The 26,429-nt window shown below is 47.0% G+C and overlaps 1 protein-coding gene across 1 annotated transcript; it reads left to right on the top strand.

The window, feature by feature from the left end:
• Positions 1–890: 890 nt before the first annotated feature.
• LOC130481877 (MARVEL domain-containing protein 3-like) lies at positions 891–26,308 on the top strand. The gene is made up of 3 exons (XM_056854660.1): positions 891–1,025; positions 6,761–6,930; positions 25,617–26,308. Exons 1-3 carry the CDS (start codon positions 913–915, stop codon positions 26,306–26,308), a joined length of 975 nt encoding a protein of 324 aa, XP_056710638.1. The 5' UTR covers positions 891–912.
• The last annotated feature ends 121 nt before the right edge of the window (positions 26,309–26,429 follow it).

Below are 26,429 nucleotides of genomic sequence, written 5' to 3'. Positions count from 1 at the left end.
CTGACAGGCTGCTTAGAGCTGGGGAAAGCAGGCCTGACAGATACATACAATGAGACACCGGTTACATTCAGAGCATAACACAAAGAAGGAGGTGCAGCAGAGCTGTTGGAAACAAGGTTACAGTCCAGAAAGTGTCAGTTGGTAATTCCCCGTTGAGAGACCTACATTTGAAATTAACCCGTGAATGGCTGGATGAAAACTGGGGGGGGGGGGAGAAACGGAGCTCGCCTACACTCCATTCTGTTCTGGCGAGGGACCATCTTGTTCATCCGGGGTTACTGGATGTCCTCGCTGACAGAACTACACGTTACACTTCTCAGGAGTTCGCCCACAGGGGCTTGCAGCTGTACTGCAGCTGTGAGTCCGTGGGGGCAACTTCTATGTAAAAGCAGAGCAGGAGCCCAGTTCTGGTTGGTATGATAGTACAGGGGGAAGAGGGGCTCATGCCTCCCCCCTCTGATTTTTGGGGAGTCAAAACAACTTTGGGGTGGTATTTGCCGTATCAGGGGGCTTCATGTACACAGAATGCTTGCTCTAGCCTACTCCCTCCAAGAATCTCAAAGGGGTGTAGGCTGGTTCTCCCTACATTTTATCCACACAACAACCCTGTAAGGTAGATTATGCTGAAAATAAGTGGGTGAGTGATTTCTGCTCAAGGTCACCTAGTGCTCTTTAAGCCTGAGCAGGGACATAAAGCCGCGTCTGTCCAATCGTAATTCATATGTACGGGGAGAAAGGTGGGATATAAATGAGGCAAATAAATAAATTCCTATCCCCATATACTTCCTAGCATATTCTTTGCTGAATAACAAGTGTGATTTCACTTTACAAATACTGGTCATTCAATCAACTGAATCATAAACAGAACTATGTCTTTTTGCCCTAGCAGTTTGCTTCAGGAAGGCAAGCAAGATGTCTCGTTCGGAGAGACCTCATGGTGATAAAGATTACAGGCGCAGAGAGACCCCCGCAGCTAGCAGATATAGTGAAGAAAGAAGTAGGAAACCATATCCATCCAATGGAAGGTAAACTGAAACCTACATCAGGGTGAGGGGAGAGAAGTTCACCCATTCTCCTCCTTGGCACATTTCTCTCTTAATCATAGGCTGGTACAGGGAGGGGAGGGGAGGAGAAGTGTAAATTCTCCCTTTCTATTGTGTGGTGTTACAATAGTCCTACTTAGCAGAAAGGAGTGCATTGATTTCAAGGAAAGGTGACTCTGGCTGTGCTCCCAGGTACACTTGCTTGGGAGTAAGCGTTTCTCAACTTTTCTGTTGTTGCATAGAGGGGGAAATGTGAGCAAAGGGCCAGCAGGACATCTTTTTCCACCACATGGAGCCACACAACAGAGTAAACTGGAGGTTATTGCCTTATGCATGTTATTTGTTTTATTTTTTTATTTATATCTTGCTTTTTTATCTTGTGGGAACCCAAAGCAGCTGATTGCAACATTTTCTGCCCCTTCACCTTATCCTGACCACAACCTCCCTGTGAGATAGGCTAGGCTGAGGGAGAGTGACTGGTCCCAGATTACTTGATCAACGTCCGTGCAGAGTGGGGATTCGAACCCGGCTTACCCAAGTCCTAGTCCAACACTCTAACCACTACACAACACCAGTTCTCAACGTTACCCCCGTGCATAGTTTCATTGAATACTTCAACTAGTTTAATTAGCCGCTACTTTTCACTTCTCGCTGAAAGAGCCGTTTTTACGAAGCACGTTCACAAGGGGCCCTGCTGGCACACCTCACCCAGAAGAATGTTTCCAGATGTGGGTGCCACTGTGGAGAACACCTCTTGCATTGAGGACGTTTAGTACTTCTGGGCCCACAGACTCACTGTTCTCCCATCCCCTGCAGATACAAGGGCTCAAGGAGGGTACAGGTGGCAGGAGATGCTACACAGACCCTGTACCCCTCCCATAAACGACGGTTCCCACAGTTCATTAAGGGGAAGCGAGGACAGCAGCCTCAGGTCAAGAGAGAGCTGTTTTCCGAGGAGACAGGACTTCCACCTATGTGACCATCAGGAAGTGTCCATTTGGTTGCATAGCTGTGCTTCAGTGATTGGTCACAGGAGAGGTTAAAGACTGTGTGGTCAGAGCACACTTTCTATTCTGAAAGAATAAAGCAGGGTGGACAAATGTGACCCTTGATTCTGGGATTATTTACAGGTAATATGGCTGCGAAACTGTTACGGCTAGATGGCTACACTGTTTCTCTGGATGTCAGCGGGGAAGTGGCCTTTTCTTTAGTGTTGGAGGGTTTTTGGCTGTAAGTCTTAACTATAAATGGTTTGCTGATGGACAATACTAGAGAATTAGAGCTTTCCTTGTGGGTAGTGGAATGAGGTGTGTCTTAATGCCACCAGCTTCCGTGGTTCTGGTACGCTGGGATGATCTTTGACCGGGGCAGAAAAGGTCTGTGTCTGAGGTGTTCATGTCTCTAAAAGTTGCTAGTATATAACTTGGAGGGAGGGCTAGAATAGTTTGCTGCCACTTCAGTAATGCAAATAATCTTTGAGAATTCATGGAGAACAGGAGAAGTTCCAGCAGACTGGAGGAGGGCAAATGTGGTCCCCATCTTTAAAAAAAGGGGGGGGGAAGAAATCCCAAACAATTATCGCCCAGTCAGCCTGACATCAATACCAGGTAAAATACTAGAGCAGATAATTAAACAGACGGTCTGTAAGCACTTAGAAAGAAATGCCGTGCTCACTGACAGTCAATATGGGTTTCTCAAAAACAGGTCATGCCAAACTAATCTCATATCTTTTTTTGAAAGCATGACAAGTAGGGTAAGATGAAGGGAATGCTGTAGATGTAGTGTACCTTGATTTCAGTAAAGCCTTTGATAAAGTCCCCCATGATCTTGAAACAAAGCTAGTAAAATGTGGGCTGGACACTGCTACTTTTAGGTGGATTGGTAATTGGTTGACCAACCAAACCCAAAGGGTGCTCATTAATGGCACAACTTCATCCTGGAGAGGAGTGACCAGTGGGGTACCACAGGGGTCTGTCCTGGGACTATTTAATATTTTTATAAATGACTTGGATGATGGAATAGAGAGATGCTAATCAAATCTGCAGATGACACCAAGTTAGGAGGGGTAGTTAATACCCCAGAGGGTAGGGTCAGAGTTCAGAATGACCTCGGTAGACTGGACAGCTGGGCCATAAGCAATAAAATGGATTTCAATAGGAAGAAGTGTAAGGTTCTTCACCTAGGCAGAAACAACATAAGGCACAGGTACAGGATGGGAGAGAGTTGGCTTGACAACAGTACATGTGAAAGAGATCTGGGAGTCTTAGTGGACCACAAACTGAACATGAGTCAACGGTGTGATATGGCGGCTAAGAAGGCCAATGCAATTCTGGGCTGCATCAATAGGAGTATTGTGTCTAGATCAAGGGAAGTAATACTACCACTGTATTCTGCATTGGTCAGAACTCACTTGGAATACTGTGTCCAGTTTTGGGTTCCACAATTTAAGAAGGATGTTGACAAGCTGGAGCGTGTTCAGAGGAGGGCGACCAGAATGATCAGAGGTCTGGAATCCATGCCTTATGAGGAGAGACTTAAGGAGTTGGGTTTGTTTAGTTTGGAGAAGAGAAGGTTGAGGGGAGACATGATAGCCATGTTTAAATATTTGAAGGGATGTCATGTTGATGAGGGAACTAGCTTGTTCTCTGTTGCTCCAGAGACTAGGACACGGAGTAATGGATTTAAATTAAGAGAAAAGCGATTCCACCTAAACATTAGGAAGAACTTTCTGATGGTGAGGGCTGTTCGACGGTGGAATGAGCTGCCTCGGAGGGTGGTGGAGTCCCCGTCTTTGGAGGTCTTTAAGCAGAGGCTAGATGGCCATCTGTCGGGAGTGCTTTGATTGTGGGATTCTGCATGGTGGGGGGAGGGTTGGGGTCACTGGGGATGTGGGGGGAGGTAGTTGTGAATTTTCTGCATTGTGCAGGGGGTTGGACTAGATGACCCTGGGTGGTCCCTTCCAACTCTATGATTCTATGTTCCTTAAGCAGAAGAGTGTAAACATATCCATGTGTCTTGTTAATAGCAGACCCATAAGCATCCAAGGTGTGTGTGTGTGGGGGGGAAAAGAGGATATGGCTTTATTGTAGGGTTGCCAATCTCCAGGTGGCACCTGGAGATCTCCTGATATTACAGTTGATCTCCAGATGATCAAGATCATTTCCCCTGGAGAAAATGGCTGCTTTGGAGGGTGGACTCTATGGCATTATATCCTGATGAGTTTCCTCCCCTCTCCAAAATACACTCTCCCCAGGCTCCATCCCCCAAATCTCCAGGTATTTCCTAACCTAGTTCCTAACCTACTTTATTGAGATCACTGAAAAAGAAGAGTGTGGACAGCTGAAGAGGTCATGAAGAGCTATTTGGAGTCCTACATGTAGTCCTACATGTATTGTCTGAGTAGACAATACTGACTTTGATGGACCGAGTATAAGGCAGCTTCATGTGTTCATGTGTACACGTGTGCACACCGTTGGGGGGATGGGGGGATGGCCCTGTGCTGGTGGCGCGACATCACTTCCAGCGAATACCAGAACTGACAAAACTGTAGATTTTTGCCAAAATCCCAGAATGTCCCATCAATACCACGGTAGCTATGTGATGTCACTTCCCGGTGTTTGCAGGAAATGGTGTTATGCTACTAGCATGGTACCATTAAAAATAATTCTTCCCACTGGACCATCTTCTTCTCCCTTGCCTTGAAAGCCCCTTGCTGGAGTCGCCATAAGTCAGTTGCAACTTGACGGCGCTTCTACACGTGGTCAGAAGGGGACCTATACGTGTGGGCTCCCCCCCCCCCCGTGTGCCGCTGATTGCTGTGGGCAGGGGGGGTTACCTGCAGCTGACGTGGCAGGTGGACAGAATGCATTTGCAATCCAAGGAATAAAAAATGATGTGAAGTGAGGGGAACTGAATGGCGCAGGGAGTTGTAGGATCCTCCTAATGAGGTAGAGATGGGGAGGAGGGTTAGAAGATTTACTTTAAATGTTTACATCCTGCTTTTCCCTGCACTTGAGGCAGCTTTCAACAGAGATCAAGGTAACAATCCACTGATACCAAAACCACATGATTCTAAACTTCTAAAGCAAGGAAATTGACCAGAAGTAGTCAGTAGAACTACATTTAGAAAGGTTGGGAGGGAGAGATTTTTTTTAAAAAAATCTTCGCACTAATGCAAAGAAGCACAGCCAGCCACCATGACTGTTATTTGCAGTAGCCATCATTCTCAATTTGGTGAACATAAGTTTTTTCCTGGCAAGTAGCTTGTTAAAAAGGGAGGCATCTGCACTGTTGGTATCTGAGGGATTGCTTTCTGGTTAGTGGGAAGCCTTATAAATCACTCAGCTTATGTTGCACAGCTGTTCATATACACACGCACACACAACCTGAAGGTCAAGGGGGGGGAAAGGTAACTTCTGGAGCCAGATGGAGACTTCTTGGCATCCCTGATTACAAGCAAATGATTAGGTCTGTGTCTTCCCCATAGAACATCTTCATTAAAAGAGTGAAAAGCTAGAGGCAGAACGAGTGATTCTCGTAATTGGGAGAACACGACTTGTATGCAAGAGCGTGGTAATTGATGTTTGTGGGTTACAGTGAATTGGTGTCATTGTATTTGTGCCAGAGATAACAAACGAATGCGGGAACGCCTGCAGTAAGAAATCCAATGAATGCTGAGAGGCAGAGGCACAAGGAAACCAAGGAGTATGCAGTGAAAGCCAATAGCAGTCTGGAGGGATTATGGGTAGTAAAGTACCAGACTTGGAAACTGGTCTGCAGTGTGGATGTAACAGTGTGGTCTAAGGCGAGGCAGTATTTGGGGGCGAGGGTGGAAAAACTGTAGCTGTCATGGAAGCGAGACACAATTGTGTAACTTTTAGTGATGATAACAACAGACGGGAAGCAGTTTTAGTCTGTCAAGTACCACTGCACTCCTGTTTTGTCCTGCTGCTACAGACAAACACAGTTTATTCCAGTGTAAACTTTTGTGAGTCAGCTCACTTCATCAGAAGCACTGAGCATGTAAATCCATCAACCCAGTAAGGGAGCCAGAATGGTATAGTGATTGGAGGGCTGGACTTGGATCTGGGAGACTCTAGCCTTGAATTCCCACTCTGCCATGCAAGCTTGCTGGGTGACCTCAGATCAGTCGCACACTTTCAGCCTAACCTACCTCACAGGGTTGTTGTGAGAATTAGCTCAAGAAACAGCAAATGTCATAAGCCACCTTGCGTCCACCTTGGGGAGAAAAGGTGGGCAAATAACTAAAATAAAAAAATAGTACAGGCAACACAAAGGTGTGGGATGCGGATGTTAAGAAGAGAGGCGTATTCAAAACAGGATCCAGTCCAAAGAGTATCATTTTACTGAGAATGGATGCGAGACTCTCCCAGTTGTTGTTAGGAAAGAAGAATGCAAAACCTATCTGCTTATCTCCTTTCATCCTGTACTAGGTTTCATGAAAACTTATGCTGGAATAAATTTTGTTTGTCTTTAAGATGCCACCAGACTCCTGTTGTATTTTAATGATAAGAAAATTTATGCTTAAAGAGCAGAGTCCTGATTAAATAAACCTGTCTTATTCAGATAAGTCTTTTATAGTCAGTACAAATGGAACTTTGGGTGACTTTTGTTCCTTAGAATGATAATCCAGCAAATCATACCTCTCTACCGTAAAAATGGTAACTCTCTCCCCGCTCCTCCTCCTCCAACTATAGGGCATTGCAAGGACCACTCTATCCTGAGCATTCAAGACCTCCCACCGTTTTTGCGGACTCTCTCCCCAAATACCCGGCTCCAAGTCACATGTCTTCTGAACCCTCCCCACAATTCTATCCTCCCAAAGAGACTTTTTCTGAGAAATGCTCCAACCTGTGCTCAAGAAGAGGTAAGCAAACGTTTCTTTCTTATTCCATCCATCACGTCTCTTTGTCCTCAGCACATGTGATTTGGCTTAAAGGAGCCCCGTGAGGTATGATAGCATCTCCCTTGGAGCCCAGTCTTTTGTTAGGGAAAGAAAGTGTAAGGTTTTGGCTTTCACTGAACTCTTCTTCAGGCAGAACAAAGAACACAGTGAGTGGAAAGTGGCTGAGATTCTTAACTTGCCCTGTAGCCCATTTTATAAACACGTGACTTACTTCCGGTAGATAAATCTCCCCATGTAACAAACCATTAGTGTAACAGTAGTCATTGGTAATGGTTTCAGTAACAGCCGATTTTTCACATGCATATTGTAATGACTCTAGGAGCCAAAGTTTATGCTTAATCTGCTATGGGGAGGGGGAACCAAAAGAATGTATTTCAGTGTGCTTTGTGAAAAGATGGTAATCGTGATACTTGGCCTCTTCCCCCCCCCCTTTCTCTAGAACTAGCACAGGACGAGTACTAACTAGCAGTTGCAAAGGCCATTACACTGCAATTTGCAAGGGATAATGAATGGCCTGCATATAGGAGGAGGGTATTGCCAGCAAGTAGGTTGTTCAGGCTGGAACTGTGGGCCAGCCGCATGGCCAGACCTCCTGGTGGTTTCTTTAAGAAATGTTGCAGGGTGGATGTGAGCTGGATTAGATCAGAATGGTAACATGGAGGGGGTAGTTAAAACCTTAGAAAAGCCCCCGTTCCCCAAGCTGCTGTTAGCCAGGATGGAGGGAGAAAAGGACTGTATGACAGCTTGGTTTGGACCCATTATGGCTAAGAGCAATTGGGGAGGGGGCATTTTTTAATTGTTAGGCACCATTATGGCCCTGATTGGGAAGAAAGGCAGGATATACATTTTGCAAATAAATAAATGATGATGAATTTTTTTTAGTGAGGAAAGAGTGAACTTCTGTGTTTCCCCAGTGCCTCTATATTATCCCATTTCTTCCTCACTTTTTATTTTTAAAAAAGTTGCAAGATCCAGTCTTGGTTCTCCTGCCTAAGAGATAAGTTTGGTCTTATCCCACGTAAGTCAGCTTTGCAGGGTCGTTGTGGCAATATTAGAAGCCTGGGATAGCCTGTAGAATGAAGAGGGTGGGCCGTGGCAAAAAAATTATCTATGGTTTTTAATGATACTTCCTTTTAACTTTACTCTTCAGATATTGTATTTCTGTATGTTTTATTATTTCTGTATTATTGAATTTGTTTTGCTCATGACCTGTTGGTCCAACAGAATAAAGGAATAAAGAGATAAAGGGGGATGGGCCCCCACCTCATACAGCTGTTGTGAAAAGCTGCCTGCATATTTATTTATGTCAACATCTCTGACAATCCCACCACTGACCCTCGGCCCCTTAATTCCCGTCTGCGCAGGGCATCCAGTCCTTCTCTCCCGTAGACTCTTCTTAAATTTATCCTTAACCAACCTGAAGTTCAGCTTCCCACAAAGCAGCATTTCTTCATTAATTAAAAGAAACAAGAATACAGGTCCACATCCTAAGAAAAATAACAACCACAAACCAGTCTCACAGTGGTTTGAAAAATGCATATGGTCAAAATCCATTTTTATACTTATTGTCCCAAACCATTATTAATAAGCCCACTGTTCGTGAAATTTATCTGTAGAAGGATCACTACCATGTAAACATTGTTTATAAAATGTTAGTTTGATTGGATATGCTATCTTCCATAAGTTGTATAGCCCCTCTGAAACTGTGGGAAGATTTATACATTTCTCTCTCTCTCTCTCTCTCTCTCTCTCTCTCTCTCCTCTCTCTCTCTCTCTCTCTCTCTCTCTCTCTCTCTCTCTCTCTCTCTCTCTCTCTCTCTCTCTCTCTCTCTCTCTCTCTCTCTCTCTCTCTCTCTCTCTCTCTCTCTCTCTCTCTCTCTCTCTCTCTCTCTCTATATATATATATATATATATATATATATCCTGAACCAAATCCTTCAGGTAGGATAAAAAAAACTGCCTTTGGTTCCTGGGTGTTTCCCCCCTCCCCGCCCCATATCCTGTAATTTCATGGATTAACTTTAATACTGAAGTCCAAACGTTCTGGGCTTCTACACCCCAAAAATGTGAAATTGATTAACTCTAGTTACACTGCATGACCTACGCGGATCAATTGGAGTTTTATAAATACATGATCATTTATGCAGAATCAGATATCATCCATTTATCATTTAAAAGACATTTTCTGTTGAAATCGATTTTTTTGTCCTGTTTCTCAGATCTGTTGCCACTCCTCCATCAGAATTTCTTCCCCCCAAACCCTTTACCATCAGCATTCCTGGATACTTGATTTAATGTTAACACAGATAACAGAGATGCCCATATACCGTAATTTTTGCTCCATATGATACACTTTTTTCCTCCTCAAAAGTGAGGGGAAATGTCAGTGCGTCTTATGGAGCGAATGCAGCGGTAGCGGGGTGCCGAGCTGGGTCGCCGGGCCGGCTGGGATGCCGCCAGCCAGCTGGGGGGGTGGGAGGCCCCTCCCAACCCCCCAGCGCAGCGATAGTGGGGCGCTGAGCCGGGACGCCGGGGCCGGCTGGAATGCCGCCAGCCAGCTGGGGGGGGGGTGGGAGGCCCTTCCCAGCCCCCCAGCGCAGCGGTAGAGGGGCACGGAGCCGGGACGCCAGGGCCGGCATCGGGAGGACCCTCCCAGCCGTGCAGCGGCAGCGGGGTGCAGAGCCGGGCAGCCCAGGGAGCCGGCTTGAATGCCACCCAGTGCAGCGGCAGCGGGGCACCGAGCAGGGCAGCCCCGGGAGCCGGCTCAGCTGCTGCCAGCCAGCTGGGGGGTGGGAGGCCCCTCCCAGCCGCCCAGCGCAGCGGCAGCGGGGCGCGGAGTCGGGCAGCCCCGGGAGCCGGCTTAAATGGCGCCAGCCAGCTGGGGAGGTGGGAGGGGCCTCCCACCCCCCCCAGCTGGCTGGCAGCACCCGAGCCGGCTCCCGGGCTGCCCGGCTCTGCGCCCCGCTGCCACTACGCTGGGTGGCTGGGAGCCCCGGGAGCCGGCTTGAATGCAGCCAGCCAGCTGGGGTGGGTGGGAAGCCCCTCCCAGCCGCCCAGCGCAGCGGCAGAGGGGCGCAGAGCCGGGCAGCCCCGGGAGCTGGCTTGAATGCAGCCAGCCAGATGGGGTGGGTGGGAGGCCCCTCCCAGCCGCCCAGCGCAGCGGCAGCGGGGCGCGGAGTCAGGCAGCCCCGGGAGCCGGCTTGAACGGCGTCCCCAGCTGGCTGGCAGCAGCCGAGCCGGCTCCCGGGGCTGCCCGGCTCTGCGCCCCACTGCCGCTGCGCGGCTGGGAGGGGCCTCCAACCCACCCCAGCTGGCTGGCAGCGGGGCGCGGAGTCGGGCAGCCCCGGGAGCCGGCTTAAATGGCGCCAGCCAGCTGGGGAGGTGGGAGGGGCCTCCCAGCCGCCCAGCGCAGCGGCAGCGGGGCGCAGAGCCGGGCAGCCCCGGGAGCCGGCTCGGCTGCTGCCAGCCAGATGGGGACGCCGTTCAAGCCGGCTCCCGGGGCTGCCTGACTCCGCGCCCCGCTGCCGCTGCGCTGGGCGGCTGGGAGGGGCCTCCCACCCACCCCAGCTGGCTGGCTGCGTTCAAGCCGGCTCCCGGGGCTCCCAGCCACCCAGCGTAGTGGCAGCATGGCGCAGAGCCAGGCAGCCCCGGGAGCCGGCTTGGACACCTCTGTGCTGCCATCCCAGGCAGCGAGGAGTTTAAGACCCCCCCGCCCGGCTTCCAGGGAGTCCCTGGAAGCCCGGCGGGGGGGTCTTTAAACTACTCTGAGCTGCCTGGGATAGCAGCGCAGAGCACTTTCAAGACCCCCCCGCCGGGCTTCCAGGGAGTCCCTGGAAGCCGGGCGGGGGGGTCTTTAAACTCCTCTGTGCTGCCTGGGATGGCAGCGCAGAGGAGTTTAAAGACCCCCCCTCCGGGCTTCCAGGGAGTCTCTAGAAGCCGGGCGGGGGTGGGGGAGGTCTTGGAAAGTGCTCTGCGTGGCCCTGCCCACCTCCCAGCTGGCCGTCGGCGCGGGGAACGCGGGCTCGCGCCATCTTGACGCACCCTCCATAAGACAAGTTTTAGAGGAGGAAAACAAGATTTTTTCTTGTTTTCCTCCTCTAAAAACTAGGTGCGTCTTATGGAGCGAAAAATACGGTAATTATTTTTTTTTAAAAAAACATCTCATTATCCTCTCTGTAGTTTTCTTCAATGTAATTATTGGATAGGGTTGCCAGGTCCCTCTTTGCCACTGGCGGAAGGTTTTGGGGGCAGAGCCTGAAGAAAGCGGGGTTCGGGGAGGGAATTCAGTGCCATAGAGTCCAGTTGCCAGAGCGGCCAGGTGAACTGATCTGTATCGGCTGGAGATCAGTTGTAATAGCAGGAGATCTCTAGCCACCACCTGGAGGTTGGCAACCCTATTATTGGAAGACATTTGTGTCAGCGGAACAGGACTCCCCACCACCACCTACCTTTGCAGCCTCAGATGCTTCCCGGAGGAGAAGTTCCTAGGAACAGACCATCCTCGAGTGGCATGAGGCCGCGGTCCCCAACTTTTTTGGGCCTGTGGCCACATTTGGAATTCTGACACAGCATGGTGGGCACAGCAACAAAATGGCTGCCGCAGGAGGCGGAGCCAGCCACAAAATGGCTGCCACATCTTAACTTCAGTCACACAGTGGAGACCCTTGTGCTGTGGTGGCAGCTGCTGCCAAAGCAACATTTTAAAAAAAATCTGTGCAGCCAATGAGATCTTCAGTAGTCAGTCAGAAGTCCTGTGGGGCCAAAGCCCTACCTGGCCCCACCCGCTTCCTAAAAACTCTTGGCGGGCACCAGGAAAGGTGTCAGAGGGCTCCATGGCTCCCACAAGCACCATGTTGGGGACCCCTGGCATGAGGGGTGAATTGGAATCCTGCAGTAGGAGAGGGGAATTGGTGCAAACTGCCCCACCCTTCGGTTAGTGGAAATGTACCATGGGAAGCCACTGGTACCATTTTGTAACTATGTTTTCCCTGTCAGTTCATAAATATTAGATGGCATCTCAGCTCTGGCTAGAACAAGTAGTCAGTTTTTAGTCTGTTGGTCCATTTTTTATCTCGTCTTTCTTCCAGGGAGCTTTTGGGCTTCATACTTACACACTTTTAATGCCCCTTTTAATGCCACAACATTAACTGGCCAGTCTGAGAGGAGATGATCCGCTCAAGGTCACCTAGTAAGCTTCAGGGCAGGAGCACAGACCTGAACCCAAGTCCAAGTCCATCATTTTAACCAGTCCATCACGCTGGTCCCATCTGTTACGACTCCTTTAGGCATTCATTCCCCTGCGTGGATAGGAATCCTTCTTTAGCTTGTGTGAAATGTGGAGAGTCCGTGAGCTAGTTTTGAAAAGAGAGGTATGAGGAAGGCCAGTTAGGGTCGCCAGCTCTGGGTTGGGAAATACCAGGAGGATTTGGGGGTTGAGCCTTGGGAGGGTGGGGTTTGGGGAGAGGAGAGAGCGGGGCATGGTGCCATAGAGCCCTGCCTTCCAAAGCGGCTATTTTCTCCAGGTGAACTAATCTCTGTTGCCTGCAGATTAGTGGTTCTCCAAGGAGATCTCCAGCCACCACCTGGAGGTTAGCAAACCAAAGAACAGCATACAATTGCAAAAGAACAAAAATTACTTCTTTATGCTACCATAAGCATATAAGAGTACAACCAAACTTTGGTGCAGACATGAATAATGTCAACAATAAAACAATTGGCCACACTATAAGGAAGAGTTCTAGAATGTAACTAGGAGCATAACTTTCTTTCCTTTTCTTTTCCAAAAGGTAAGGAGTGATGGAACAGTCAACAGAAGCCCGGTTTCCTTTCTGTTTCGGCTTGTACAAACAGCCTTCCTCAGGGGGCCATTATATAAACAAGACAGACACTATGCAATATATCGGCATATAAACTAATCATCGATGATTAGTTTATATGCCGATATATTGCATAGTGTCTGTCTTGTTTATATAGTGGCCCCCTGAGGAAGGCTGTTTGTACAAGCCGAAACAGAAAGGAAACCGGGCTTCTGTTGACTGTTCCATCACTCCTTACCTTTTGGAAAAGAAAAGGAAAGAAAGTTATGCTCCTAGTTACATTCTAGGACTCTTCCTTATAGTGTGGCCAATTGTTTTATTGTTGACATTATTCATGTCTGTACCAAAGTTTGGTTGTACTCTTATATGCTTATGGTAGCATAAAGAAGTAATTTTTGTTCTTTTGCAATTGTATGCTGTTCCTTGGTTTGCTAGCTAACTACAGCACGCTAATTTTGGTTTACTATACCACCTGGAGGTTGGCAACTCTAAGGCCAGGTCCTATGCATATTTACTCACAAGCAAGTATTATTTATTCAGAGGACCTTATTTGCAGGTAATCATGTTTAACCTTACTGAGAAGTGAAGCACAAGCTGCCTGTGCACCCTCCAACCCATATAACACCTCCCCGCCCTCCAGTCCTGTGCATTCATCTCTTGCCCTGGCTACTTCGACTGCTGAGGATAGAGGGGCTGGGCAAAGGGGGCGGCTTCTCCTCCTCCTTGAGAGGGAGGGAAGAGTAGGTTAACCAGCAGGCCTCTCCTTCCCCTGCTGGCTGTTGAGAATACCAGTAGATAAGGAGCCCTCAAAATCCTATCAGCTGAGGCGGACTCATATCTATGCTGGTGAATGGAGGCCTAAATTAGGCCTGTTTTGCACTGAAACCACATGAAGGTAGTTGACGGGTCATTTGAGACAATCTGGCGGCTTAAATGCACCACGAAGCAGCGGCATCTTGCAGGAAGTAGGGTTGCCAGGCCAAGTCTGACAAGCAGCAGGAGGGGTGGGGCTATGGGGGGGCACAACGTCGGCTGCTTCCCTATATCACTACTAGGGGAAACCTTGAAGTGACATAGGGTAGCTCTACAAATTTCCAGAAACTCTATGGTAAAATCATAGATTCCTAGAGCTTCCCGACATCACTTCTGGGTTTTCCCTGTAAGTGATGTTGCAACGCATTCGATGCTGCTGTTTTTTAAAATTCTGGTGGTTAACTAGGGTTGCCGGCAGGAGGTCTTCCACCATAGTAGGAGGCCCAGCAGCCCTAGCCAGAAGCTATGTGATGAGCTAGGTGTTAACTACACTTTCACAAGCCTTTTCCAGTTTCATGGGTTCTGGGAGCCTGGCGGCTGCACATAGACCAGTGGTTCCCAACCTTTTTTTTGACCAGGGACCACTAGGACTTTTTTGTTCGGTGCAGGACCCCAAGGTTCAAAATAAAAATTCTGAGAATTTGAAAATAAACTTTAATCATAACTGTTAGTTAAACATTAAACTTAGAATAATATTTGAATATATATATATTTTATAATAGAGAACTTTTAATTGAAAATATTAATTTATTATGGGTTTATAACTTTGTTTCGCAGACCTTAATTTAGTTCTCGCGGATCCCTGGGGGTCCACAGACCCCTGGTTGGGAACCAGTGACATAGACGGAACTGACACTGGCCACGTGGCCCTCCCAATGCGTGATTGCCGTTTTGCCTGAAAGGGACGCTGCATAGGGGTGTGCGACAATTTTTTCGGTATTTGTTGGATTCAGGTTTATTAAACCTGGAATTTTCCAAAACAATCCAGAAAACCCGGATGTTCTGGAAAATTTTTGGGTAAATAAACCCGAACCCAAAAAATACCACGGGGAGTTAGACTGCAGAGGGGACGCTAAATGGGTCAACTGAGACAGTACTGCGAGTGAGCCCAGCCAGTATAGCGTACCCGCCTCAATAGGAAGGCAGGGTCGTTCCTATCCCCACTGCCCACGGGCTCTGAAAGCACGGAGACCACAGGCAGTGGGGATCGGAACGCCCCTGACTTCCTATCCACACTGCTTTGTCTCAGATCTGCGCCGCCCCCTTCTCTGGAGTCTGGAGAAGGTGTGTGGTGTGGATCTGAGTCAGCAAGCAGGTGGGGAAGGGAAGGGGGAAATGGCGGTGAGGCCAAAGCGGTCCAAATAATGCTGATTTATTGATATGCATGTATTTTCAGATTTAGTACACATGAAACAGAACCCAAAGGTTGTGGTATGTGGGCACTGAGGGTGAAAATATGTGCATCATCTCTTCCAGACAAAACGGCAATCTTACCTATCAGGAGGATGGCATATGGGTTAATAAAGAGATTGGAGGAGCTTCCAACCAGCCCCCGCCTCCAGTTTGCTTTGGCACAGCAGCTGATCTCCGCCTGAATAATGCCAAATAAAATTGGTATAATTTTGGGTTCGCTTTTCCGTAGGGTTGCCAGCTCCAGGTTGGGAAATACCTGGAGATTTTGGGGCTGAGCCTGAGGGCGGGGTTTAGGGAGGGGAGAGACTTCAATGCCATGGATTCCAATTGCGAAAGCCGCCATTTTCCCCAGGGGAACTGATCTCTGTCAGCAGGAGATCGGTTGTAATAGCAGGAGATATCCAGCTGGTACCTGGAGGTTAAATCTAAAAAATAGTTACGTATGCTGAACAAACACTAGTTAACGAGAAATACAGCACCAGCTCATTAATAGTAAGTGAATACCAGGAATAATCCACTAAAAAAATCAAGGTAAGTGTGCAACTCAAAAACAGTTCAAGTAACAAAATGTATTCAAGCACACATGGCTAACATATACAATCAGAACAAGAAAAGATTATATATATATATATAATCACGAGGCAAACTAGCCCCAAATCAATTCCAAATGAATCAGTCAAAATTAGTCCATCTTCCGTGGTTCACAGTACAAAGGTCCAAGTTTCAGTGTCCCAACTCAAATTCAATGTAGAATAATCCAATTATATAAAGAATCAGGCTTCTTCGGGCATTCAGGCATTCAAAACGCCACCTCCGGATTTGTGTGCGTTTCGCCAAAGGCTTCTTCAGTTGATTACAACTTATAAGGGTACAAAGACCTCTATAGGAAATTGAAACCAAATATAATCTCCATTCATAATAAAGCCTTAGTATAAAACAAAATTAATGTTAATATTTCATACATACCGTCGACCAGTTGACCCTAAAGGGCTCTATCGTCTCCCTGAGTACTGGTACCTATTACTTTGGATACCAATATAAATGCTACATCGCCCAGCTGTACTGCATCCCAAAATAGAGTTGAACACCAACTCTTAAAGGGAAAGTACATTATTACAGGAAACTTGTGAGGTCAAACTCATTGTTCAGTCCCATAGGGGAAAGCGTTTTAAACAAATAAATGCATCTCATTTTATGTCTGTGAAGAATCTTGGCAATATCTTCATGTTGGTATCTACGTGGTTTATGTTGCCAGAGTGCAAAAAACAGTAGATCTGTATCGGAATATTCCTTCTCTAAATAACGGCTAGTAAGTGGTGCCTCCAGGGTCCTAGAGCATATTCTTGTTTTATGCTCACTGATACGCAATTTAAATTGGCGGCATGATGATCCAATATACATAAGAAAAAAAGGGGCAAATAATCACGTAAATAACATTTTTAGACGTGCAATTGGTAAACTGTTTAAGTGTATATTTAAAATTGGAGTTAGATGCACTGACTTCCTTGATAGGTAGGCTAAAGGGACAAAATGCGCATGTGCCGCACTTATGATGTCCGGGTAAGTTTTATGCGTATCAGTGAGCAATTTCCTATAGAGGTCTTTGTACCCTTATAAGTTGTAATCAACTGAAGAAGCCTTTGGCGAAACGCACACAAATCTGGAGGTGGCGTTTTGAATGCCTGAATGCCCGAAGAAGCCTGATTCTTTATATAATTGGATTATTCTACCTTGAATTTGAGTTGGGACACTGAAACCTGGACCTTTGTACTGTGAACCACGGAAGATGGATTAATTTGGACGGATTCATTTGGAATTGATTTGGGGCTAGTTTGCCTCGTGTTTGGTGAAGTAACCACACACACACACACACACACACACACACACACACACACACACACACATATAATCTTGTTCTGATTGTATATGTTAGCCATGTGTGCTTGAATACATTTTGTTACTTGAGCTGTTTTCGAGTTGCACACTTACTTACCTTGATTTTTTTAGTGGATTATTCCTGGTATTCACTTACTATTAATGAGCTGGTGCTGTATTTCTCGTTAACTGGTACCTGGAGGTTGGCAACCCTAGGTTTTTAAGCTCCCATTTATTGCCAGAATTTTTTTGCCCGTATCCACCCCTACCCGACAAATACCAAAAAGGTTTTTTGGTGGTTGTTTTTTAAAAATTGGGATATCAATATGCACACCTCTAGTGGTAATGATGCAGAAGCCATGAACTTGGGGCAAGGAGACCTGAATTCAAATGCTCACCCAGACTTTCTTGGTGACCTTGGGACTGTCAGTCTCCCTCAGCCTAACCCACCCCACAGGAATGTTGTAAGGTTAAGAGGAGAGAGAATAGAATACAAATGTAATTAATAAAAAAATAAAGACAGGGAGTACACAGGCTGATAATCACAGAGCAAAGGGAGATTCAAATGGTTTCCCCCAGCAACAAATTGTTTAGCTGAGTAAAGCGAGCTAACCTGGTAGCTTTATATCCAATGGCGACAGTGGATTGGCCCTCAGGTGTCACATGACTTCCCACATCAAGAGGATTATGGGTTCTTATGAAGTCTCATAACTAACTAGCTTTCTGAGTGGCCCAGGGAGTTGGGGGGCTTCATCTGGACGGCCCCAGGGGCCCCCCCGCCCCCCCACACTGAACCTCAAGAAGCACTGAAGAAACTGCCTTCAGTTCTTCTGTTGGTTTCCCCCATTATTTTGAAAGCCTACCTAAATGTGTTTAACCGTTTATACTTGTGTATTATTCAACCTTTATAAATTTCAGAGAAGCTTATATGGGGCCCCTGTGGTCACCTCTGTGGGCATTAATTTGCTTTGCTTCCGTAATGCAACCCCATGTGGGGATCCCAAATTATTCACTCGACCCACGTTTGACTTGAACGTTGTTTGTTCACAAAGCAAGCCTAACAGACTTGCCTTCTTTCTACAAGCATGACAAACAGGTCTTGCATTGAATTTTGGCAAATATCTGGCTGTAACAGCTGTCATGGAAACTTCCATCTCTCATATTCAGCACTGCAGCCGCTCCCAAGCCCCAGCGTCCCCCTCTGACTCAAAAAGGGCCCTTCCCATTTGCAAACTAACAAGTGACCAAATTGAATTCCATCAACAAAGACAATGAGAAAATAGCTATAAAGCGAATTTCCCCCAGGACGTGCCCGTGCATCAGTAAACCAGCAGGAATACACGCCGTGCTTGAAACGATTCCCCCTTCCTCCGGAAACTGAATCAGACTCTTCAGACTAACTGAAAGGGGGGGGGGGTCACACAGGCCTGTGGTTGCCTGCTGGTGTCCCATTCCTGTGCTTCCAGGGGTCGGGTTTTAAAACACTGAGAACCAGGGAAATGTGTACAGGCTAGGAACCAGGCCTTATTGATGATCAAACTCTTTCTGCATCCTGCCAGGACTCTGAAAACCACCCCCTAGCCTGTAGAAAAAGATGACCTTTGCCCTGTGCACACATTTAAGAGGCGCGCGCACACACACACACACACACACATACACACACACGCAAGCACCCCAGGGAACTCATGGGTCCCCAGGAAGGGGGGGCAGCTGCTCTAGGAATCTGCAGTTGCTCACTTTAAACTTTCGCTTTATTGGAAAACACGGCACGTGCTCTCTTGCTGCAAGGGAAGGACTTGCTGAGGTTTCAAGTCAAGTAGAGGGTTAAAATGAGCCTTTGAAGAGGGGCTTCTAGCTGTTGCTGAGGCATCAGGATTGCAGCGCTGGAGAGCAGGAAAGCAAAGGGAGGACAGCAGAGTGCCTGGCGGCCCAGGCCGAGGGGGGAGGATTTTGAACCCCGTTCCCCCCCCAACCGACACACACACCCAAGAGTCCAGCCCTGCATGCTGCCCCTATTTATTTTGTAGACAATTTAATTCTTTTGTCTAGCTAATGACCCCCTGCATCAACCATTATTAATTAATTTTATTTAATAGATTTTATACTCCACACTGTCAGTAGTAATTCCCAACATGGTTTTCAGTCATCAATTACAATAAGATTAAGAGTGTACAAATTTTTTTAAAAAATGATCAAATTCAGCAGCAATTAAAACATTGCTGTTAAAATAGATTAAAATGGCACCAGAAGAAGTATTGGATGATGTAACTTACAAGTCCTGTTGGGCCCCTGCCTCAGCAGAGTTGTTGTTTTTTTATAATGCAAACAGTTCAAGAGTCTATTAGGTAATGCTTTCCAACAAAAACAATCCCCCCCAGAGCTGAATCTTATCCTCCCCCCCCCATTTCTTTTGGTGTGTGGCAATACCTTTCCTGCAAACACAGTTCTGACAAGTAATGCGCATGGGTGGAGACTCTGGTATTTGTGATATTAGCTACTGGGGGAAGTGATGCTAATTTAAGGACTAGGAGAACAATGGGCCAACTGGCTGTTTGTGGTCTCCCACCCTTCTAAATTGGTGTTTCTAAATTAACAGCTATCTCAAAGCATTACAAATGCTCCGGCTACAGTCTTGATCCTAAGGAATGGGATGGGGGGGGGGGCTGAACACAGCTCCACTACTCAAAGAAGTGTGCTAGTGGTCCCAGCGCTTCTGCAGGTAAACTGCCCACCTTCAGCTTTTCATAGCACCCAAACTGAATTCTTAAGCAGATAGCTTTTCAAGTCCCTTTGCATTGCCCCAGGAGGCATTTTAGTTTATTTTGCAAGCATGTCGATTAAAGAGACTTGGAGGAAATAGATGTTAGCTGCCAGGCAGACGCTGCTCTCATTCACTGGCTTGTTTGGGCAGTAAGAAACTGTTTGCTTGCCGAATGTAGCACCATGGTAATCTCCTGAGGGCAGGGCACAACAAAGGCACGTTTCCTGTCGGCCATTTGGTATGGTCTAAATTTTAAACAGATAAGCGGGTCCTAGATCAAATCAAGCCTGAACTTCCCCTCAAAGCTAAAATGACTAAACTGAGGCTGTTGTACACATCATAGCCAGACTTACTGGAAAAGACAACAGTGCTAGGAAAAGCTGATGGCAGCAGGAAAAGAGGAAGACCCAACAGGAGAGGTGTTGACTCAGTGAAGTAAGCCCCCCTCTCTCGCCCTGCAAGACCTGAGCAAGGCTGTTAATGAGAGGATGTTTTGGAGGACGTCTATTCACAGGGCTGCCGTAAGTCAGAAGTGACTTGACGACACTTTAACATACACACACACACACACAATAATTTGGGATGAATCTGTTCCACAAAGTGGTCATCTAAAACATTTGAAGAAGTACCTTTCCATTGATTAGCTAGTTCAGAGGTGATTAAAAACAATGTCCTCATTGTTCGAACTTGGGAGAACTCCTATGTGTTCCCCTCCTTTAAAAGCCCACCAGTACCTACTTTTTCCATGCTCTTGTTTTCGTGCTCACTGGCAGTGAAGAAGCCTTGAGCAGGTGAGATTCCCACTTGGTTCACATTCCTCTCCTGCATGAATTGTCAATTGCTTTGGTCAATTGCATGCCACAAATTTTGGTACTATATAAATAACGCAAGGACAATATTAGTAGCCAGTGAGATGAGCACTAACCCCACTGAAATTTCAGGTTAGCAGTAGGGATATTTTGTGCCCTACCGCTCTGCAATTATAGGGTTACCAACCTCAAGGTGAGGCCTGGAGTTTCCCTGGAATTACAACTGATTCCTGGGCTACAGAAATCAGTTGCCATGGAGAAAATGGCAGCTTTGGAGGGCTGTATGGCTTCACATCCGTGCTGAGCTTTCTCCCCTGGCCAAATTGTGCCCTCCTCAGGCGCTGCCCCAATCTCAAGGAATTTCCTTAGCCAGACTTGGTGACCTCACCACTTACGGTTGCCAGCTCTTGGTTGGGAAATACCTGGAGTTTTGGAGGTGGCGCCTGGGGAGGGCAGGGTTTGAGCAGGGGAGAGACCACAGCAGGGTGTAATGCCTTAGAGTCCACCCTCTAAAGCAGCCGTTTGCTCAAGGGAAACGGGTTTCGGTCATCTGGAGATCAATTGTAATAGCAGGAGATCTCCTGCTGCCACCTTGAGGTTGGCAACCCTACTTACTGCTCAGCTAGGTTTGCCTTCAGTCCAAGGCTGCTTCCTCCAGTGAAAGAGGTTCCTCTGCTGGCTGCTTCTCAGGCTGGAAGAAGGCTTCACGCTTGGCTAAGCCTGTCCCACTTAACTGACAAAAAGGACAGCTTAGATTGGGCAGATTCTAGCCGTGACGATTAACGGGGAAAGTCCACATTCAGAGACAGAAAACCTCTTCCATTCAAAGCCTGTACCATTCATATGCTACGCGCTTTTCCATTCCAAATAAATTGAATCCTTCTCCTAAACCCAGTAATTGGGGCTCAGAATCCTGCAAAGCTGACTGACAACTGCTAATGGAATTATCGTATTTTTGCAAGCCTTCCAACTGTGCTAAATACAGGGAACTGGCCTGTAAGCCTGTCAGTAAACCAACATCTTTCATTTTCCCCATGTTCATTCAATAATTTATGTTTCTGTACTTTCAAAAATTCTCTAAGTAATCTTTTATCTTTATTCATTAAAATATATCCTGTTCCGTTCCCCCTGCCCCACATCTCAGAGAGGCTTTCAAAGTTACCGTACACCGCAACGCAGGTCCCGCAAAGAGTACATGAAAAACAAGACAGTAAAGTATCAGCTAAGCACCATTTCCAACCCCGTAATACCTGAGCCATGAGAAACATCCTTTCAAGTGGTCGCCCAAAGAGCAAGGCTTCACAGCTTTTTAAAAATTGCCCGTGTGGGCGGTCTCCTGGCATCTTCTGGAAGACTCTTCTAGTTTCTGTAGAGTGCTGCTGAGTAACACAGATTGACATGCATGCGACTTCATTTCAACCCAAAGTCTCTTACAGGAAACGTCACAGTGGTTCCTGGGGCAAAGGACACAGGTGGGGGGGGCACATTGGGTACTCTATATACACGGTACAACTTGCAGGCGTAGTTCGTGGGTTGCGTGTTATGACTGCGCCTGTGTATTTTCATCAGATGTGTAATGTGCTGAGAAGCGCCACTTCCCAGTTCACAGATGGGCATCAAAACAGATGCGCACTAACTTTCACTGCTGCTTCCCACACTGGATTTCCGTCTCTGCAAGGAATTGTTAAGTTTGACACAGGTGATGCCCGTTTCCTTCATTCTGCTGCTGACCGGTCCCCTCTAAAGTCCTACACTCTGGACCATCCCTTTAGCACCAAGAAAAGTTCACCAGGCTTCTTAGTCACGCCAGTCATGTACCGGACACACAGCAGCATTGTTGATCCTGCTGAATTGGGGAAGTGTTTTAATGCTGATAGAAATCTCAGTCGAGATGACAGTTGTGGCCATTGTTACGGCGGGCAGAATCCTTGACTGAACTTTGCGAGCAGCCATTTAAAGCAGAACTGAGGTTCTCTTTTCACTTCCGGATCTGAGAGACTCTGGTGCAAATCCCAACTCTGCCGTGGAAGCCTGCTACGTGACCTTTGGCCAGTCACACATTCTGAACCTAGCCTACCTCACAGGATTGTTGTGAGGATAAACTGGAGGAGAGGAGAACTAGGTCAGCCACTTTGGGTCCCCATTGGGGAGATGGGGAGGGGGCTTGCAAATGAACTAAAAAGGGAGCCTACTGGGTACATCTCTGATGCCAGGTGACTTCTGTGCTCTTAGCTGTAGCTGTGCTGATTGCATCATTTTAACTCAGTGATTATTCAAATGCCTAGTTTTGATGCAGACACATCCCAGGAAAGCAAGCCTACCTGCAATGTAAAATGTGGAACTGAAGACCCTCCTCCAGCTGTGCATGTCTTTATGCATGCTTGCAGGTGCTGTGGCCAACTAGGAAGGAACAAAGGGAGTCTGTTGACTATCAGAGCATCAACCTCTGCTCAGTACTGTCCGCACCCTGAGACTCTCACAAACCAGTCTAATCTGAATCCCTTCTCTCTAGACAGAGGAGCAAGTTACAGGATCAGGAAACACCACTGATATAAGGAAATGTGGGGAGTCGGGACTACAAGGGACCTTTCTGGGCCTCATCAGTAGTCTTTGCCCAACACCAGAAGAGCTCCTAAAAGCAAGCACCTTTGGAGGAGGGAACGACAATAACAAATGGGACCCAATTCAACAAAACCCGCGGCATTTCTTTAGTTAAAAAAGAGAAAAAAAGTATGGTCCATTGTTCCAGTTTGAAAAACAGCTCAGCACTGATGGGAGTCAGGGAAGTTACTCAAAGAAACAACCGAGTTACAGTCTTCTCTCACTTAACCACAGCTAATAAAGACAACCGGTTTAGCCAGCTTCCTGTACATAAGGAAGAAAACAGCAGTGTCCTGCAGCAGTTACTGCTTGGGAGGTGCCGCTTTTGCCAAGAGTCCCTTGTTGAGAAACGAAGGCATCAGGTTTACCTGCTGTGGAAAGAGTTGGTAGGAGGTGGTCCAGGGCTAATCTTAATCTGCCCCCTGGTGGTGAGCACCCAAATAATTGGTATGGTAAAGTGGAAAGCCCCCCCCCCCTTTCTTTATACTCTGGGCCCGTTTTGCCCAGTTGCTCCTAGGACTCAACACAATTTCTGTAACCGAATCATTGCATTCCCCATGTGGAAACTGGCAAATATAGGTCTACTTTATTTCCTGCACAGCGAATTTCCATCATGCTCATCCTTTCCCTAATTTTGCTCTGGCCTACACAAAGCCTATTTTTTTTTTTAGTTGTAAGGATTGAAAGGACTTCCAGGAGACCTCGGCGAGACCCTTTCGGCAGGTGGGTAAGCTTGAGTGGGCCACAGTAAAGGCGGTGATTCCTTAACTTTTTAAAAGTTGGATTTGATTGCTGCCCACTAAGGCTTTTTTATCGTGATGTTTTATTCTGCACTAATTTGAGTGTTTTGTTGGGGTGAGAATGTACAAATTGTAGTAGCTTTACTAAGGAGGTGGTAAGGAAGGGATATAATTACATTAAAGGGGATCAGACAGACTGATCCAAGACATTTGCATTTCCACAGAGCCCCTTCCGAGCCACTGCTAACAAACATGTTATGCCATACTGCGGCTGAGTTGGTTATTACCGGCACCTGGAAAACAGCGTATCTGCCCCACTCCCCACTGGGGGGAAATCTGTAGAGGCGGGGGTCACAGGGAGTGTTTACAATTCATCTAATGAATACTGTTGGAAAATGTGTGAATTTCATGAACCGAAAATGCCAAGTTCCAGCTCCTCTTTTCTGTACTAGATATAAACAGAAAGGAAACGACTGCTTTCAGTCAAGCCATCTGAAGCGTTGATTGATGAACTGCAGGGGCCTAGTTTTAGTAATGAGGGCAAATTTTTATCAGCGGGGCTGTTAATTAAGGTAGACATTTACTTTTGGAATTTATTTTTAGTGTAATAAGGTTTGAGAAAGAAAATGCTAAAGGTGGCCTTTTCTTCCAATCGACAAGCGATAGTTTTGTCTGTTACACTGAAATAGCTCAGAGATATTAGGGCTTGGGTAATTAATTTTATTATTCTTTATAATTTGCCAAGAGGCTTAAATTATGATACTTGATTAAATGAGTGTTTCTTCTTTGGCACTGGATCAGAAGCGTAATATTCAAAAGTTTGTTTTGCGTGTGGAAATGTCCAAAACTGAAGTAAAGGTAGGAGCTGCATTTTAACTGGTTCATGTTAAAAATTAAAAACTAAAATCACCGTCAGATGGATATTCACATCTTGTCTGAAACTTTTTTTCTTCCGTAAATTACCCTTCTGCATCAGAAACCTGTATTACACAGACTGTATTTAACCCTTGTAAACAATAGGGGGTCTGCCACTGGGGGCATGATCCTTCTGTTCTGTGTGAAAACAACGCATAACCTATTCCCCATAAAGCTAGGGTTGCCAGCTCTGGATTGGGAGATATCTGGAGATTTTGGGGATGGAGCCTGAGGAGGGAGGGGTTCGGGGAGGCGAGGGGCTTGATTGGGGTATAATGCCATAGAGTCCACCTTCCAAAGTCGCCATTTTCTCCAGGTGAACTGATTTTACTCAGTTGATACAGTAGAATAAAAACACATTCTTCAGTATTATTTAGATGAATGATGGTCGTGCCTGTTTCGCAGTGTTTGGGGAAGGTATTTTAGCATCTGAACAAAAAAGTTCCTATTGAGTTAAGATTCCCAGTGGCTACAGATGCAAATTAAATTGAGAATGCCCAACAGACATTAGCATGGTACAGTGGATGGTGCGTCACTCAAGGATCCAGGAGACCCCGGTTCAAATCCCCACTCTGCCATGCAAGCTCGCTGGATGAGCTTAGGCCAGTCACCCTTTCTCAGCCTGGCCTACCTCACAGGGTCATTGAGAACATAAAATGGAGAAAGGGGGAATGCTGGGAGCTGTCTTGGGGCCTAGTTTGGAAGAAAACCAGGGTATAAATACCTAAATAAAAAGTGAACATTTTCATGTAAGGGTACCATGCTGCTGTAACCACTGGCGACACCCGCAGTTGTCCAAACAGATCTGAAATGCCAGAAGCCACGCCCTGCGCAGAGCACACAAGGCAGGGATTTGTGCAGATGAGGGCTCATGTTCTTTCCGCCCCTTCTCTTCCTCTTCCAGGAATCTTGCAGTTTGTGGAAATCCTCGTCAGCATCTTAGTGCTGATCTGTGTCGGAGCATCTCAGGCCTCCATTGCGGGTTTCAGCGCCATGGGAGGCTTCGGGTCCTTCAGCATTGATTCAGCCTACAGTCCCTTTGAAGGGACGGAGCTCAAAGAGGTGCGAGATCTGGACATGCAGTACAGCCAGATGAGAGCCCCATGTGTGTACGGAGGGGTGGCCTTCAGCCTGATTATGGTGGCCCTCACCCTCCTCTTCCTCATCACTGGAGGAAAGCCAATCCACCGCCTTTCAGTCCGGTTGCTTGTTGCTGAAGGCATCTTCGACGTCCTGGCTTGCCTCGGGTACGTAGTGGCTGTTGGCCTCTACCTCCATTTTGTCATACAGATCAACTCAACCGACGTGTGCAAGAGGAGAGAGAGAATCTACGCAAGACGAGGGTACACGTCGATGAACTGCGAAGTACAAGGTGGAGACGCGGCCGTGGCGCTCTTTGGCCTTGTGGCTGCGTGCCTGTATTTCCCAAGTGCTGTGGTCTGCATCCTAAGCATCCGAAGCGTACAGGATTTTAAGAGGGAGGTGGCCAAGACTCAGTACAACCTGGAAAGAAACTACAGGGAAGAAGACCTTCACAGCACCTACAAGAGTCCAGAAAGTGGCCAGACCGCCAAGACCTTTGCCACGCTAGTGTAGGCCGCAGCAGGAATTTAAGGGAAGCGACGTAGCACCCATGCTAGGAGCTTTTGGCATTGGAGAGTAGAACTGTGCTATATTAATTTGAGGTGCAGAGGTATATAACATACTTTTTAAGTAG

The sequence above is a fragment of the Euleptes europaea genome, chromosome 8, assembly GCF_029931775.1.
Source record: "Euleptes europaea isolate rEulEur1 chromosome 8, rEulEur1.hap1, whole genome shotgun sequence".
Lineage (NCBI taxonomy): Eukaryota > Metazoa > Chordata > Lepidosauria > Squamata > Sphaerodactylidae > Euleptes > Euleptes europaea.
This window is presented reverse-complemented; position numbering and strand designations above follow the sequence as displayed.

Bases quoted from the DNA above. Each gene is read 5' to 3' on its own strand.
- LOC130481877 (XM_056854660.1), top strand. From the start codon at position 913: ATGTCTCGTTCGGAGAGACCTCATGGTGATAAAGATTACAGGCGCAGA. The intron at 1,026-6,760 runs GTAAACTGAAAC...CTCCAACTATAG, and splicing joins CCATATCCATCCAATGGAAG to GGCATTGCAAGGACCACTCT. The intron at 6,931-25,616 runs GTAAGCAAACGT...TTCCTCTTCCAG, and splicing joins CAACCTGTGCTCAAGAAGAG to GAATCTTGCAGTTTGTGGAA.